Below are 15,659 nucleotides of genomic sequence, written 5' to 3'. Positions count from 1 at the left end.
CTGAGGGATCGCTGACAAAGAGAAATAAACACACACACACAGTGGCTCAGGAAAGCCTTTTTCTGCTTTAATACAAAGAAAAGAAGCTTTTGACTTCAGAAAATACAAGATTGGTCTGGATTTTTTTCTCTCCTCAATTTGTCATTTTTCCGTTTCCTATGAAATGCTGTTGTTCACGGCTGTTCAAACAGCTTGAAATAAAATGCATCCCTTCTTTTGCTTTGGACTCCAAACTTGGGGGATGATCTCCATGTTAATTCTGTTTCCTTTTTTGGCTGAGAATCAGGCCTTTCCTTAAATGACATTTTAATTTTGAATTATTTTGATGTAAGTGCCCGCAGTGCCATGTGACACCCTGTCCAGCAGATCCAGAAATGTCCTGTTGCGTCCACATATTGCATCCATGCTCACCTCATAAAAACGAGGTAAAAGGCAGGGCAAAATTTCTTCCAAAATAGATGTCATATATATATATATATACATACATATATATATATATAGCAATCATATATACACATTCATACATACATATACTAATTTATGTGATGCAAAGAAACAAAAATGTACACATTTCTTACAAAATTGTAACAAAGACTGGAAAGTGTTTTGTTTGCTCTGAAGCAACGTTGTGTAGCCGTTTAGCCTCTGTGAGGATTTGTCCACATTCATGGAAACCAAAGTAGTCTCCCAGATTTGTGTCCATGTTCAACTGGCACAGAACTCACAGAGAGAGACGGACAGAAAGAGAAACAGAGATTGAGACAGAAAACAGTTTTGTGGTGCAAAAACAGGTTGGGACCAAAGTAAACGGAAGAAAGGGGGAGAAAAAGTGAGATGAAAAGGGATGCACGTGGAAAAGTTGCATGAACCCCCGACCCTTAACAAAAAATGGAAAAGGAAAATAAAATGATCAGGAAGTATTCACATTAAAAAAAATCACAAACAAATTTTGTGTTCTTTTATTACTAAATATAGTGCAACAATAAACATTGCATTTCTTTCACCCTTTCACTTGCGTCTGAGGATGTTAACTTTCCTCTCCTTTTTTTTCTAATCTTAACACTTGGCCAGGCGTAGACATGTTCTATCACCGTCCTGTGCCACAAGGTCAGTCCTCCTTTCTAAAAGAAAACAGGCTTCAGATTCAGAGACGTAAACATAACACAAACCCTGCTCAAAACAAGACAAAAAAACAGGAGGAACATAAAGAATAAAAACAGAACAAGTGTTGGTTTTGGGCAGCATGTAATTTTGGAAAGGCAGGGCAGTTTTGATGGTGGCGACGACCCCCGCAGTTAAATCCTCGAGGAATAAAAACCAAGCTGTGTGAACCACAGCGCCCCTCCTGGACAACAGTGTTGTGTGCAGGAACCGCTGCGGCCCTTTGGACTGGTCGGGCCTTAGAAGGCCTGCTGGGCTGGGTTGTAATTGAATGTTGTTGGCACGTGAGGCCTCTCTTCCAGCTTGTCATACTCCAGATGAAATTCCTTAAAGATTTAGACACAATTTTAACACGATAGGAAAAAGTCTAATGACACCATTTCACCATGTAGTGTAAGTGCAAAGAGGCAGCAGAAAGACAATTCCTACCTTGGCTACTTTCCTCCAGTTAAGACAATCAAAAAAGTAGTAGGTTCCCCTCTCGTAGGTGTTGGTCTTCAGTGTCGGTTCCATACCAGGCGCCCTCGTTATCCATACCCGCTCCTCTTTGTGGTACCTCCAGTCCCGGTTGAAGCTGGAGAATTAAGTTATTAACAAGGAATGAGGAAAAAAAAGGGAAGAAACCCACAGACTTGGTTTTAAATCTAAAAATAAAATCATGGCTTAAATCCACTCAATCATGCACCCACAACTATAAACTCAAACATTAGCTCACTATTTTGCAATCTCTTAAGTGTTGTATTTTAACATTGTTTTGTGTTGTGTCTTAATACTGTGACTTTACTCTTGCTGTTGTTCTGTGTTATATTCTGTTTTTAAGAGTGTGAAACTTTGTTGTTGCTGTTTGAAAGGCTTGTTTGTTTGTGTTAGATTTAAGTTATTTGTTCCTGCCCAGGGACTACAGATGAAATTTAGCTCGTAGCCAATTCTGGTACGGCTGAGAGCCATGCACCGTCCCTGTTAAATAAACGAATAAATGAAATGAAATGAAAATGACTGACCTAAAGTTTAACCCCAAGAACCTCAAAACCCACATCAATCAATGCTTCACTCTAAAGAGAGAAGAGCTACTGACAGATTGCCATAAACTTAAGGGTAAACTGTTGCCAATTTTACACCAGCTTTGTGTCGTTGCAGTGAGGGTAGTATATACCAAGCATAAAAAAAGTGAAGCTAATGCATTAGTGCCTTAGGTCGATTTCAAAATCCAAATCCGTTTGGTTAGTCCGAATAAGAGTGAAATTGAAACATTTGGTTGGTTTCTTATTTAGTCTGGTTTGCTTTCAGAAATGCAGAGGACCAAATGAAAAAAAAGAATTGAAGAGGGTCGTGTATGAGGGTGGAGGGTTGGAAATCTACTCGCACAATTATTTCTTATTAGTTGAAAAGTCGGCCGTGAAAAATGTAAACAAAGCAACGTGGAACCGAGCGCAAACTGAGTACCTGTAATTATGCCGGCTGCAATCTGCTCTGGGGTTCCGACCAAAATAATTTGGAGAGAAACGCTCAGAACAAGCGCCTGTTGAGGCTTGTCAATAATGTTAATCAATTATTTTCAACGTGCTGCGATCAGACCCCTGTATAATCAGAGAAGGTGAGCCTCCCACCACTATCTGCTTCTACCACAAAGGCAAATATTAAGTTATTTTGAGCAATATGTTGATAATTCTGCAACTGATAATTCTGCAGCTTTAGCTCAGTGGTAGCCTACAGATGAAACTGAAGGACACAAATTTAATCTTTATATTATCTGTGTACATCTCACTGCGCAGGTAGCCCACAATCCACTGTATTTTGGTTAATTTCCTTTGATTGGGTCGGATTACGTTCACAGTGGTATCAAACCACACTAGGGTCAGTTTGGAAACGGACCGGGAACCCCTCTGCAAGTGGTCTCGGACGGGTTGTTTTGCCATAGTTTAGTTAGTTAGAAATTAATAAATGATCACCATTCAAAAGGTTAAGTACTCACAGCTCTACTGCTGCCAAAAGCTGTAGCAGGTCTCCACCATTCATGTAGTACAGGTAGAACAACAGGTCTTCACCGTATCGTGCCAGTTTAATTGCAGCCAACTGGAGGCAGGACAACAAAAGAGAAGAAGAATTAGTTAGGCACCCACATATACTACATGGAGACTACAACCACTTAATTTTGCACCGCTCTGAAGCTCATTATTACCTTGTCCCTTATGTGGATATTGGTTAAGTATTCAGACGGAACGTGGAAGTCTGAAAAAGAAAGAACAAGGAAGAGTGACTAAAGCATACAGGATGTAGCTTAATAGAAAATTAATGAAGACTTTTTCAATTCGCTTCCAATGGGGAGATAAAAAGAATAATGCTTCTTTTTACACCATATGTTAATGTTTTGCAAGGTAATTTCTTATTGAATTTGAGCCCTTTTGGAATCAACTGGGCTGGATTGCTACTTTTGTACTAGCGAATCATAATGATGTGGTTATTAAAAGTGACAAGATGAACTTCATTTTAAAGCTTTCCTCTCATCTCCCCTTTGGTGCAGATCAAGCAGCAGAGTGCAACATGAGCGCTAATATTTAACAGAAGATTTCAGTACATCGTAAAGCTAATTATATCAAACATGCGATATTCATACATTTCTTTATTATACTGTCCAGCAAGGGAAGTGTGCAGTTAGATGAGGCTTCAGCTGGTTCCTAACAACCTGTCTGTCATCATAAAAATGGCTCTGAATGGCTCTGACTCTGCCAAGTCTTGAGAGCTAATCAGAACCACCAAATGATCATTAAATTAAGGTAATTATTAAAGATTAAAAAGTCTTAATTTCCCACATAATTCACATTAATGTCTTACCAATGTCTTGAGGTCGACATGGTGATGAGGCCCAAGGAGAGGCGAACTTGGGGTACAAGTTTCTGTCAGGGAAGAAAGTTGCAGTGAGTTCTTGCCACTTTTGACATTAAATACGAATATTTTTTTCGTACAGTTAAAATAATAGAGAAAGTATCCATACAAAATAACAACACTATCCAAGCTAATGCCATGACATTGAAAACACAGTAAACGAGGGAAATGTTTCTAGTGGATTATCTTTCTCCTTGTAAGCTGGTGTTTCTGAGTAAGACATTAAACTCAATGTATATTTAAGTACCTTTAAAAAGCCTGTTTTTTCAGCAGGGTACGCAGCTTTCAAGTTTTCGGCATATTGTAATTCAAGTGGTCTGAGAGAAAACTAGATTCCTGCACGTCTTCTTGACACTATTTTAAGGCTTTAGAATATCTAGCCTGTGACAGGAGACTTTGGCCAATCATAGTTTATTTAAGAGATAGTTTAGCTTTTCTACAAATGCAGATGAGCATGCACATCCCTTCAGATGGTGAAAGTCTGATTTCAGCATTGGCAACAACTGCAAAGCAACCCAAAAAAATTAAGGGGGACCTATCAAAAAGACAGTCTGACAATTAACACAACGGTGGCGAAGCCGTCACGCCATGCTCACGCAAGCTGTGTGGCACAGGCTTGATGGCATCAGGGTTACTTTATGATGCATTCATAATGCTTTAAATGTGCTAGACTGCTAATTACAATATTGGGGGAAGAACCCGTTTATGGTTTTAAAATGAAACAAATGTAAAATGTTCAAGTCGGATATCTGTGGCTTAAAAATATTTTGATTATACTGCTTAAGATGTCTCAAGTTTTATTTGTCGTGATATAATGTGTGTGATATGTTTTTTACACCTCATTAAGAAAGAAAATAGGTCAAAGAGTCCAGCACAGTATTAAAAATGGCACGGCAGTAAAAAAAGGAAGTTAAGTGGTCCTGGTACCGACCAAAGTCAGAATTTAATCTGTGAAAAGGGAAGCTGGGCAAATGTCACTGTAACCATGGTAACCACCTGTACCTGCAACATGTATTATAGGTCACAACATTGAAATGACTTACTGGTTTCATTACTGGACCCTTGATTTACTATCCCATTGTCATTTGTTGGACATATACTTACTGGCTAATGAAACCCTAAAAGTTAATGGATTTAGAGGAGAGCAGCTGTCTTACTCTGGTGAGTTTAAGTTGAGTCCCAGTGTTGTGAGGTCACTTCCTAGCGCCAGATGGACCATCCCCGGATCAGTCTCTGCTGCCCGGATAAATGTCAGCAGGCCAATCATGCCAAATTGGTCTGTCACCATTCCTGAGGGAATGTTCGTCACCCGACCTGCAGCAGCCGAATAATTCAGAGTTCAACACACCGCTGAAACTGGACTGTGAACTACAGTTAATACTTACTGTCAATACATTACCTCCATATTTCTAACCCACACGCATTGGAGAGCAAACCAAGCCAATTAGTTTTTAACAAGTGATGGTCACAGACAGACTAATGGAAAGATGATGATGGTCTGTATCATACTGAATATCTTTTGGTTTCCTCACTGCAGCCTGTCCAATAATTATCTAACCCCAAATGCAGGGTAGAGAGCCCAACTGCCTCACCCAAGTTGTGCGATTAAGAAGGGATGTCTCAGTGGAATTGGAGCGATACGATTGGCTGAGAGGTCTCACCATCGGGCAACACCTGGATCCCTTTCTTCTGGTTGTTGTTCTGTGCTGAGGCCGTCTTGTCTCCGGGGAACTTCGGCCCATCTGCATTGGATGTGCTCTTGCTTGTGGAGTTCAAGTTCTAAAAACAAGAAAAATCAAGTTTAAAAACACAGAAAAATAAAAGCCGGTAAATTCATAATAAAACATTCCCTTTGATGTGTAAAATTGTCACACACACAAAAAAACAGACTTCCTGCCAGACTGTGTTGTGGACTCATAAGTGGCTCACACTTACAGTTTTGCTGTCATCGTTGTTCAACGTGGGGTCCTTGTAGTTTGGGCCAGGCAGTGCAGGGAAGTCCTCGTTATGGATGGAGAAATCCTGTGTCTGCTCAGTTGATGGCTTCGTCACCATGCCAACTTGATGATGATGAACACAGTGAAGTAGAGATTATAGTTCCCCAAAGCGTAATCAGCAATAAATCACAACAAAAGGCTATCATAAGCTATTCTGGTTTCTGTGAACTTATATGTGTATTAAAACAAAGCCTCAGCTTGTATAATGAACCCGATCAAGAAGCTAATATCCATTTCCTCTCCTAGGGGAACCTACTTCCTATAGTTTAATGTGTGTAAAAATAAGACACTTCTCCAGCCTAATGGCCTACCATAAGGAGCCCGTCCAGCCAGTGGGTTGAGCACCGGTGTTGGGTTTCCAGTCCCTTCTCTCCGACTCCTGTCTGCTAACGCAGGGAAGTCTGACAGATCCAGTCCTGTTACATTTTCACTCCCATCTGTAGTAACAGGAAGGTTAGGAACTTGTAATATGTAATGTCACCTTTCACTCAATGTATCTGTGTAGTAATGGGGCAATTATTAACTTGGTACTGTAATTTGATTGCACTCTGTATGTATGAATAACTAGCCCTCATCTAAGTAAAAGCTGACCAAACACAGCAGCTATTGTCTTAAGTAGGTACTCACTATCTGTTATGGCAGTCAAACATAAATTTGATACAATGGTACATTTCTTTCAGAAATGAATTTTACTTTCGGATATGTTCACCACAAAATACCCAATGATAAAAAAAAACATCAGATAATAAAAAATAAAAAAACCCAGAACAAATTAAACCGTGCTGCTGCATCTCAAAGTAGCTGTGCATCAAGAACATACTGTTCACAGCATGTCACAGGGAACAAGGTCATCTTGTCGTGTCAACAGCTCAGTCTTAACTAAAGTGTATCTATGAAACATAATTCTTGCTGTGTTTTCTGCAGAATTTATGTTTTATCAATTAATATAAACAAAGGAGTGTTTGTTTAAACAAAACCCCAAAGTTACAAACCCTCGGTGTACCCAGCAGGGTTAAAACACACTAACCTGTGCCATTGAAGATGTTGCTTGATAATGAGTTGTTCATCCCAAAAGCCTGATTGCGGTTCATTCCAAACCCTGACATGCTGCATGGATAGAAGAAAAACAAAACAAAAGATAAGGCCAGCTTCCAACACAACATTCCTTGAAATAATAAAATTAAACATCTATATCAGAATTGTAGAGGACACAAAGAACAGCAGATCTCTACAGGGTCAAGTTGGTTGTGCAGGATCTGTCTACCTGTTTATAGTGAATGGCTGGCGTGCTGGCTGCTGTTTGGGCATACAGATGATACTTGGCGAGCTGCGGTTGGGACTGCCCAGCCCCGAACTGCCCATACTATTGGTCCTGCCGCTCATCCCAATGCCTTGACCGACCTGAGAGTGGTTCAGCATGTTCCTTGTGTTCATCGGCAATGTCCCCCTGTTAAAACATCACCAGGTCAGATTTAGTGGAGTTACATTTTTTCTCATGTCATGTCAACTGTCATTCTATTCCAAGGTATGATTTATTTCTATAAACCACACAGGTGTGCGTCCAAACTGAGCTTGCAAACTCAAAAAAAAAATAATTATAATAATGAAAACTTTCATACACACCTGCTTGGTGATGGAGGAGTATGGAGGGACATGGTGGGAACCCCCGTTGTGGGGGGGATATGACTTGGTAGCTGTGTGCCTTGTGTTAGATTTCGATTTAACTGAGGCGTACTGTTCCCCATCCCCCTTACCGAGAAGCCGAGTGCACCTGCAGAAAGACATAAAAGAAAGCGGAGAGAAGAACAAACACTGTTAGACAACCAAGAAGATAAATATCCAAAAATGTCCCACATTCAATTTTTATTAGCAAGAAATCCCCTTAGATGCCTGAACTCATGTTAACACAATTTAAACGCAAGATTTCTTTTTACTCCAAACATGCTACAAATGTGAAAACTGCTCAGTAAGTGACTGTAGAAAATATTAAAACACTTACTTTGTGGACCGTACAAACTTGCACCAAGCTGCGATAGCTGACCCGACGACGACGGCGAGGGAGATGACAGCATCTGAAGGAAAACATTTGAGGACTAGAGAGAGTAAGACAACTAAAAAATGTCTCCTCTGCAGTTAACTCAAGATTTGACAGAAGTGTGCAATTATGTGGACAAAACTCACATCTTTCTCCGACCGATGTGGGAACATCGACGGCTGGCCGTAGTACATGCCTTCATCGGTGAAGTCATTATCGACTACCTCGAACTCTACAAATTTCTTTCTAGCACCAAACATGCCTTTTGTCACCTGGAGAGAGAGCAGAGTTGCTGTTAGAGATGTGAAAGGGAAATAAGTCTGGCAAGAGGATGAACTGTATATAATATACACAGTAAAGTTCACATTTCTAATCTAAACACAATGATTCCTCTTCAAAAGCAAATGTCCAAAGTATCATTATAGAAGTTTCACGTGGAGTTGCTTAAATGTTGTACAACCTTTTATTTATTTATTTTTACAATAACTGACAGTTTACATAATTTGTAACCTTAATCTGTTTGTCACAGCACTTCTCTGACACTAAACAGTCCTTAAATTTAATCAACTTTTCACACACAAGACATGATTTTCTATGGGTGCACCTGTGAATCAAATGGAAGATCCTGGATGCATCATTTATTCTTATTTCTTTGTAAATCCCCATGACATATTTTGCATCTTGTGGTTGTTAAGATACTTTTGAACATTCAGTGACTTTTGTTATCTCGTACACGCATAAGTAAAGAGTATGTTGAACTTTTATAACAAAATTAACTTTTTATTTTAACCATTACCTACTTAAATCAGCTGACAGCAGACCTAACTGTGAATGTTCTCCGTATTAAACTTCTGTGGATATTAGTACATTTTAAATGCTGAATAATTACCTAATTTGACACTGTTGAGAAAATGAACAGCAGCGATGCTAACATGCAAGTTAGCCAACACTAACTAGTGTAGTTCGCTAACGTTAGCAGGCTTGTAATCAATCTGCGTTAGCTTAGCTAACATAGCATAACGTCTAGCGGGCTGTCTCAATAAGAGGTTTAGTACCACAACACACCGACACCTTTCAACTCCAAAACACCCTGACTTAGCTACCAACGAACAGCCACTATAAGGCAATATTTTGGGCCCCCTCTGCCTCCATATATCCACAGTCAGCTGTCCGTTTTCTCGGCTCAGTTTACGCTCCGTTTGCAGCCAGCAGCAGCAGCGACAATCTGCTACAGCTAAAGGCTAACGTTACACATTCACTCCGGACAGAAACCGAGGAACACGGCGAAGTAAACCGCACACACCGAAGACTTAAATGTGAACCAAACCTATTAAATATGACGAGAAAATAAGTTAAATATCCTCACCGCATCAATTTCCCTTCTCTACGTTAGATCCAAGATGGCTGTGTGTATTCTCAATCGAAAGAAGTGTAGCCTTTACCCTCTGACCTTACAACCTGCTGACCACTTCCGTACACAAAACATGAACATGTCAGAAGTGTACTCCATCAGGCCCACAGGGTGCTGAGTAATCAGTAGAGCAAAAAACAAAAACCTTTGAAAATGTGTACTTTTTTATACTATGAATATAAAAAGGAACACCACTGTCAAGCCTCTACCTCCCTCCTGTGATCAGAAGGTGTCTTTGCATTATGAAGATACTGTGCTGTCTGCAGCTGGAGTCACTTCAGAGGATGCCTATTTTTATATAATTAGTCCTATATCAAAGTATTTAGGTTATAATGTCTTTTTTCAAATAACTTTCTTAAGACTGTGGCATTAGAGAGTAAGCAAGAGTAATGTTTTGCAGTTTTCTGGGGTCCTTACTATCCTTTCCAGGGGGCCCTAAAGCTCATGGTTCACTGTATCAACTGATTTGTGTAATCATTAATCACACTGATTTGTGTGTGTGTGTGTGTGTGTGTGTGTGTGTGTGTGTGTGTGTGTGTGTGTGTGTGTGTGTGTGTGTGTGTGTGTCCTCATGGTTAAATATGGTCCTGGAGACACCAACCTCAGCGGGATACTACCACAGAAGCGGTTTTGAATACTTTGCCAAGTGTTTTCTGTCTGTGGAATGATTTTGTCAAAAGATGCAGTCATGAACTTTACAGGTGTGTAGCAGAGAAAAAAAATAAAGGTTGAGTTCGAATATGGATCTGGTCTGAGCAAATGTGCTGGAAGTAGGGGGTATGAATTAAGGAAGGGGGCATTTCCCATACATTTTTATACCCGTTCCTTGGCAACATACATACACAAGACAGCTGGTACATACATGTTCTTTAATCACCACATTTGGATTGGAGTGACCATAGTGTTGCCTCCTATTGCTGATCGAAACCACTAGCTGGCTATTCATTGATTTGATTTATTTGGCACAGTTTTAAAAGAAAGAAAATAACATAATAACAACAATAATAATACAATTTATATATTCCATATACATATTGAAATAAGGTAAAGACATGCCAGGAAAACCCAAAAAACCCTCATGGGGCTTGAATAGTGGGATTCCCTAATCATCATCATTGAACGTGAAACGTGAACGTGAACGTGAAAAGAAACATATTTCTTCACTTTGGAAACATCCAAGTTTTTTGTAAATGAGCCTTTATAGACATTTTTTACAGAGAAATTTGACATACAGCAGGTCGATTAAATTAATGATGGCATCATAGCATGCTCAAGTATTCACATAATAGGAAAATGAATTACATTTGTACTTGTACTTGACCTGTACTTCCTTCTATGACATATCTATCTATATGTATACTGCCATGGCTTTCTGTGTGCTGGTCTGGGTTGTACTGCTGCCTGTTTGAGACCCCCAGGCGGTGAGTGGATAAGGAGAAAGACAGGTGCTAAAAACAGTCTGTCAGTGAGTGAAAACAGACAAGGGGCAGCATTGTCTGATAAGGAAAAGAAAATTCCTTTACAGTTTTATCGAATTGGAAAATAGCTCTAATGAAGGCATGCAAGATAACATGGGCAAATCACACCTCAGGAAGTTCAGGAGGAAGAAATTGAATAACTGAAAGGTTGCTTTAAAAACCATATGCCAACATGGAAAACTAAAGTGTGAGCACCTGCATTTCAAAAGGTTTGTAGAGTGATTTTGGCACTGAGGTCTTTACTCCACAGTGATCACACAGTTGATGTTCAAGCAGTTAAAATGTGACAAAACACAGACCCACAGAGCCGCACAACCTCCGCCACACTTCAGTACACCTCCAAGTTTTCCTGGGAGCCTGTAAATTCACTGCAACGATTTATTACTGTTGAAGTCAGAGCAAAACACATACAAACTCCCTGTTTGGTCTCCCTGCACACACTGACAAATTCTTGAGATTATTTCATGGTACGGGCCCACTTGACTTGCCCGGTGGCACAGACCCAGAACTGGGACGATTAAAGCAGCATGTAAATGACCTTCTCTGCTCCGTCATCACAAAGCCCTTCCTATGCTTTGCACCCTGCCCCTCCCTGTCTCTCTCTCTCCCACCTCTGTCATCTCAGAAGAAGAAGGGGGGAAAGTCATTAGGCACAAATGGGGAGGAGAGAGTAGCTAGTGGTTGCTATTGCCATGAAAGTCAGGGCAAAGCTCAGAGCCACTGAGAGATAGTGAGAGGGCTGCACTGGGGAATATCTGCCCAGGGAATACAATACGTTTTCAGCCCATTAAGTTGGATAAACAAATGGCTTACTGTAGGAGATGCTGAGAGTCATGGACATCAGCAGGGAAACATTGGAAAGTAGGTGTTTTTCAATTCATATTATGATTATCTTTACGCTTAATGTGGTTTCTTTTTCACAATTTGTAATGCCTATTTTCATCGTTGTTTGCATGTTTTTTTATCAGAAGAAAGACTGTAATTCAGCATCATAATCATGTGATTCACACAGCTTCATTTGCTGATGCTATATTACAGAAATGCATTGTTTTGTTGTTCTCCAGATCAATAACCCCAGAGGGCTGGTGGAGGAGCATTAATGGGATGCCATGAAATTCATTTGAAGACGCCAACAGCCTACTTCACTACCACCCTTGTCTGGCATTAAATTGATGTGGAGAAGCAGTGGTGCATCAGAGACTGGGCAAGATGGGTAACGCCATGCGAGGCGTCATTGCCTTCATCCCCTCGGAGCGCTGTCAACGCTTCCTGGTGGGGGATCTAAAGGAGATGCCACTTGATCGGACCCTGGACCTGAGCAGCCGGCAGCTGCGCCGGCTGCCTGTTGCTGCCTGTGCCTTCAGTGAACTGGTGAAGCTCTACTTGAGCGACAACAACCTCAGCAGCTTACCGTATGAACTGCAGGGCCTGAAGAAGCTGCAGCTCCTTGCTCTTGATTTTAACTGCTTTGAAGAGCTCCCTGCAGCTGTTTGCAAATTGCCCCAGCTCAGCATCCTTTACCTGGGTAACAACAGGCTTTACAGCCTCCCCAGAGAACTAAGAGAGCTCAAGGAACTTAGTACTCTGTGGCTGGAGACTAATTGCTTCACTGTTTTCCCTAAGGTGGTTTGTGAGCTCTCTAATCTCAAGACTTTGCACCTTGGATATAACCAGATACAGAGTTTACCAAAAGAACTAAAAGGGCTGGAAGAGCTAAGAAGTATCTGGCTTGCTGGGAACCAGCTGGCAGCGTTCCCACCCGTGTTGCTGGAAATGCACTTTCTAGCCGTCATTGATGTGGATCGGAACAAAATACGTTACTTCCCAGGCCTGTCTCACTTGGAGGGGTTGAAGCTTGTCATCTACGACCACAACCCCTGTGTTAATGCCCCGGTAGTGGGCGAAGGAGTCAGAAGAGTGGGGCGCTGGGCAGACAGCTCAGATGACGAGCAGGAAGATGACGGGTCAAAAGCAGTGAGTGAGACTGCAGCAGAGATCACCGAAGTACAACCTGAGGAGGAGCGCGAGAACATTTAGGGGTCAAGGAACAAAGTGACCTTCAGCTGTGTCGAGGCCTGGCAGCACAGGACGGCGTTCAAGTGGAACACAAGTGGTGTGTTGTGCATCAGGCTGATGGCATTTAGTCCATGTATGGTAAAGGCATGTTGTTGGTCAAGTTGTAAAAAAACACTTTTGAAAGGGGAATTTTAAACAACAAATGTTTAATATGTTTTGTTACTTCTAATGTATGAAATATTAATGTCTTATTTAACTAATAAAACTCTTTATATTCCTTCAAATGATTAGGTGCAGCAACAGCAACATTGTAAATTGCTTTTTTTTTGCACAAACATCAGATTTTCTGTTAGTCAAAATGTTCTTAATGATTTTATCTTATTGTACAAGACATATATTGTGGGTTTTTTTACAGGATTTTGTAGATCAAAACAGTACTGGCAAGCATGTATTTCTACTGGATAAATATTACTGGTGTGTATGCAGGACACTTTTCTAACAAATTTACTTTGCAGTTGGTCAGTATGGCAAGGATTGAGAAAAAGAAAAGGATTAATTGCACACATTCATGCCCCAGCAGAGTCTGCGATAATATCTGTACCTGCTGAGGCTAAATACAGTGAGGTTTTTAATACAAGTGATGGATGGTTTAAGTCAATTAGTGCACTCCTTATCCAGACCAATGCATAATTCATCTGATAGATTGGGGCTGTGGCTTTGAATAAAGGCTGCTAATGGGTCTTAATATCATCGCCAAAAGGTTTGGATTTGAAACAGATCATATATGCAGCTTTCCACTTCCTCAGAATACCAGGAAAATGTTCTGTAAACACGATTAAATGTCACTCCACAATGCATCGTTTTAGCATTTAGAATCCTTTTTAACAAACCATAGTACAAGACATTAAAATGGGCTTCACATCAGCACTTTTACTGGGAATGTGGTTATTTTACACAGCATGAACACACTGAGCTACTGTATGAACTTTAATTCAGCCTCCTAGTAAAAACAATCATGACTTTGTTGTGTGTTTATGTAATCCCAGAGGTCCCAAGAACAGACCATAGACAGACCAAGACATAATTTTGTTTAATCATTCAAATGCTGTGCAGTTTATGTCAGAGATAAACCTTTTTCTTCTGTTACACTGCCCTCTAGCAAACCTAAATCCTAATACTGCAGTTACTGTGCATGTTATAGTACTGTACATTTCAATTCTAAGGTCACTCTTGGTTTTACAGTAAACTGTCTGCAATAAAGTATGCTTTAAATTGTGTATTTAAAAAACAACCCCGTTCTTCATGTAAAGATTTTTTGAGGATTTTATCAGAATAATATAAAGATTATACTACAGGGAGTCCCCTTAGTATAATTTACATGCCAGAATGTAATGTCCCGGACATTACATTCTAGCGTGTAAATAGTAATGACTTTATTTAAAGTGTACTACTTTAAAAAATGCTTTAAAATTAAATACAACAATCAAGTGTAATAATGCACACCACATAATATTTGACAACCATTTTTTTATATACTAATATACTAATACTTTCTGAATAATTTTATCAATATAATATATCATGGTAGAGTAAAAATAAATCAGCCTTTCCGCCATGAAAAATATCAAATTTGTGCTTGAGAAGTAGACTGGCCTTTCATTTTTTTAAACCAGAGATTTTACATAAATCTTCAGATTTGGGTCTCTTAATCTCACATGGTATTAAAAAATAACACAAATTCAGTGATCTTCTGCACAAAAATTACAAGATTTTTCTGTAGACAAAATTATTTTCATAGTAAAGTAAAGTGTTTTCTTAAGTGACATGGATTTCATCCAACTGTATAGGAGAGACAATAAAAAAAAGGAAAATGAAGTGCTGTATGTTTATTAAATTTTTTTAACACATAAATAACACTAACACATGAATTCAGGGGCATTTGCGAGATTTTTCCATAATGAAACCCAAGATGACAGAATATGAGTGCAACAATATCTTTGGTAAAGAATCAAATGTCAACAAAACCTGTACAAACTCTTACATAAACCTGCTTTAACCCTTAGCTCCCCTGAAGTGTAGGTTCAATACACGGAGGCTATATTCCAGCAATTCCTGCACCATCCTTACTTTATTAGCTTTAACAACCATTATTTCAAAGTATAACCTTTACTTACCCTGCTCAAGGTTCCCCAATGTTAAAAACTAACATGTTTAATTAACAGACGTTATAATACTTAAAAGACCCATCTAAAATATCTTGGTGCTTTGTTGTAATGAAAGCCCAATAAATACCACTTTCTCAACATTAAATTGCATTGTTCAAACTGCACAGTAACAGATACTGAATACAAAGGAAGGATTATAGAATGAGCATCAACTTGAGGCTTTAACTGTATATGCCCCTGCTGGTAAACCACTTATTAATCAGGTACAGAATGTCTCTATATGCAAGATGAAAATTAAGTGCAACGTATTATGTCCCTCAGGCTGGACCTATTGCGCACATAAGTTATTCAAAAACAAAGACACTCTTTTGGGCACATTCTCCAAATCGAATTGCTCTGAGAGAGCCTCTTTGAAAAAGTACTAAGAGACTTGTGTATGCTCTAAAAGCGTGTGAAACATTCTTGGAAATCCAAAACAACTTAAAAACTTCAATTCATTCAAACAAAGAGTCA

At 39.7% G+C, this 15,659-nt stretch overlaps 2 protein-coding genes across 6 annotated transcripts; one reads left to right on the top strand and one right to left on the bottom strand.

The window, feature by feature from the left end:
- Positions 1 to 943: 943 nt before the first annotated feature.
- On the bottom strand, positions 944 to 9,597 carry cnot2 (CCR4-NOT transcription complex, subunit 2). 5 transcript variants are annotated; one of them, XM_059335828.1, is made up of 15 exons: positions 9,443 to 9,597; positions 8,223 to 8,348; positions 8,041 to 8,134; positions 7,665 to 7,812; positions 7,306 to 7,488; positions 7,069 to 7,148; positions 6,353 to 6,478; positions 5,980 to 6,104; positions 5,706 to 5,823; positions 5,202 to 5,358; positions 3,994 to 4,055; positions 3,341 to 3,390; positions 3,134 to 3,234; positions 1,591 to 1,735; positions 944 to 1,487 (listed from the first exon to the last, which is right to left on the bottom strand). In XM_059335828.1, the coding sequence occupies exons 2-15, from the start codon at positions 8,334 to 8,336 to the stop codon at positions 1,401 to 1,403; spliced, it is 1,590 nt and encodes a 529-aa protein (XP_059191811.1). In that variant the 5' UTR covers positions 8,337 to 8,348; positions 9,443 to 9,597; the 3' UTR covers positions 944 to 1,400. The 5 variants fall into 5 exon arrangements, with proteins under 5 accessions (XP_059191811.1, XP_059191813.1, XP_059191812.1 ...); XM_059335830.1 differs by having other exon boundaries at positions 8,041 to 8,113; XM_059335829.1 differs by lacking the exon at positions 9,443 to 9,597 and adding an exon at positions 8,966 to 9,171.
- Positions 9,598 to 12,159: 2,562 nt separating this feature from the next.
- On the top strand, positions 12,160 to 13,002 carry lrrc10 (leucine rich repeat containing 10). Its single transcript, XM_059334257.1, has one exon. The coding sequence runs from the start codon at positions 12,175 to 12,177 to the stop codon at positions 13,000 to 13,002; it is 828 nt and encodes a 275-aa protein (XP_059190240.1). The 5' UTR covers positions 12,160 to 12,174.
- Positions 13,003 to 15,659: the final 2,657 nt, after the last annotated feature.

Source organism: Centropristis striata, chromosome 6, assembly GCF_030273125.1.
Source record: "Centropristis striata isolate RG_2023a ecotype Rhode Island chromosome 6, C.striata_1.0, whole genome shotgun sequence".
Taxonomy (NCBI): Eukaryota; Metazoa; Chordata; class Actinopteri; order Perciformes; family Serranidae; genus Centropristis; species Centropristis striata.
This window is presented reverse-complemented; position numbering and strand designations above follow the sequence as displayed.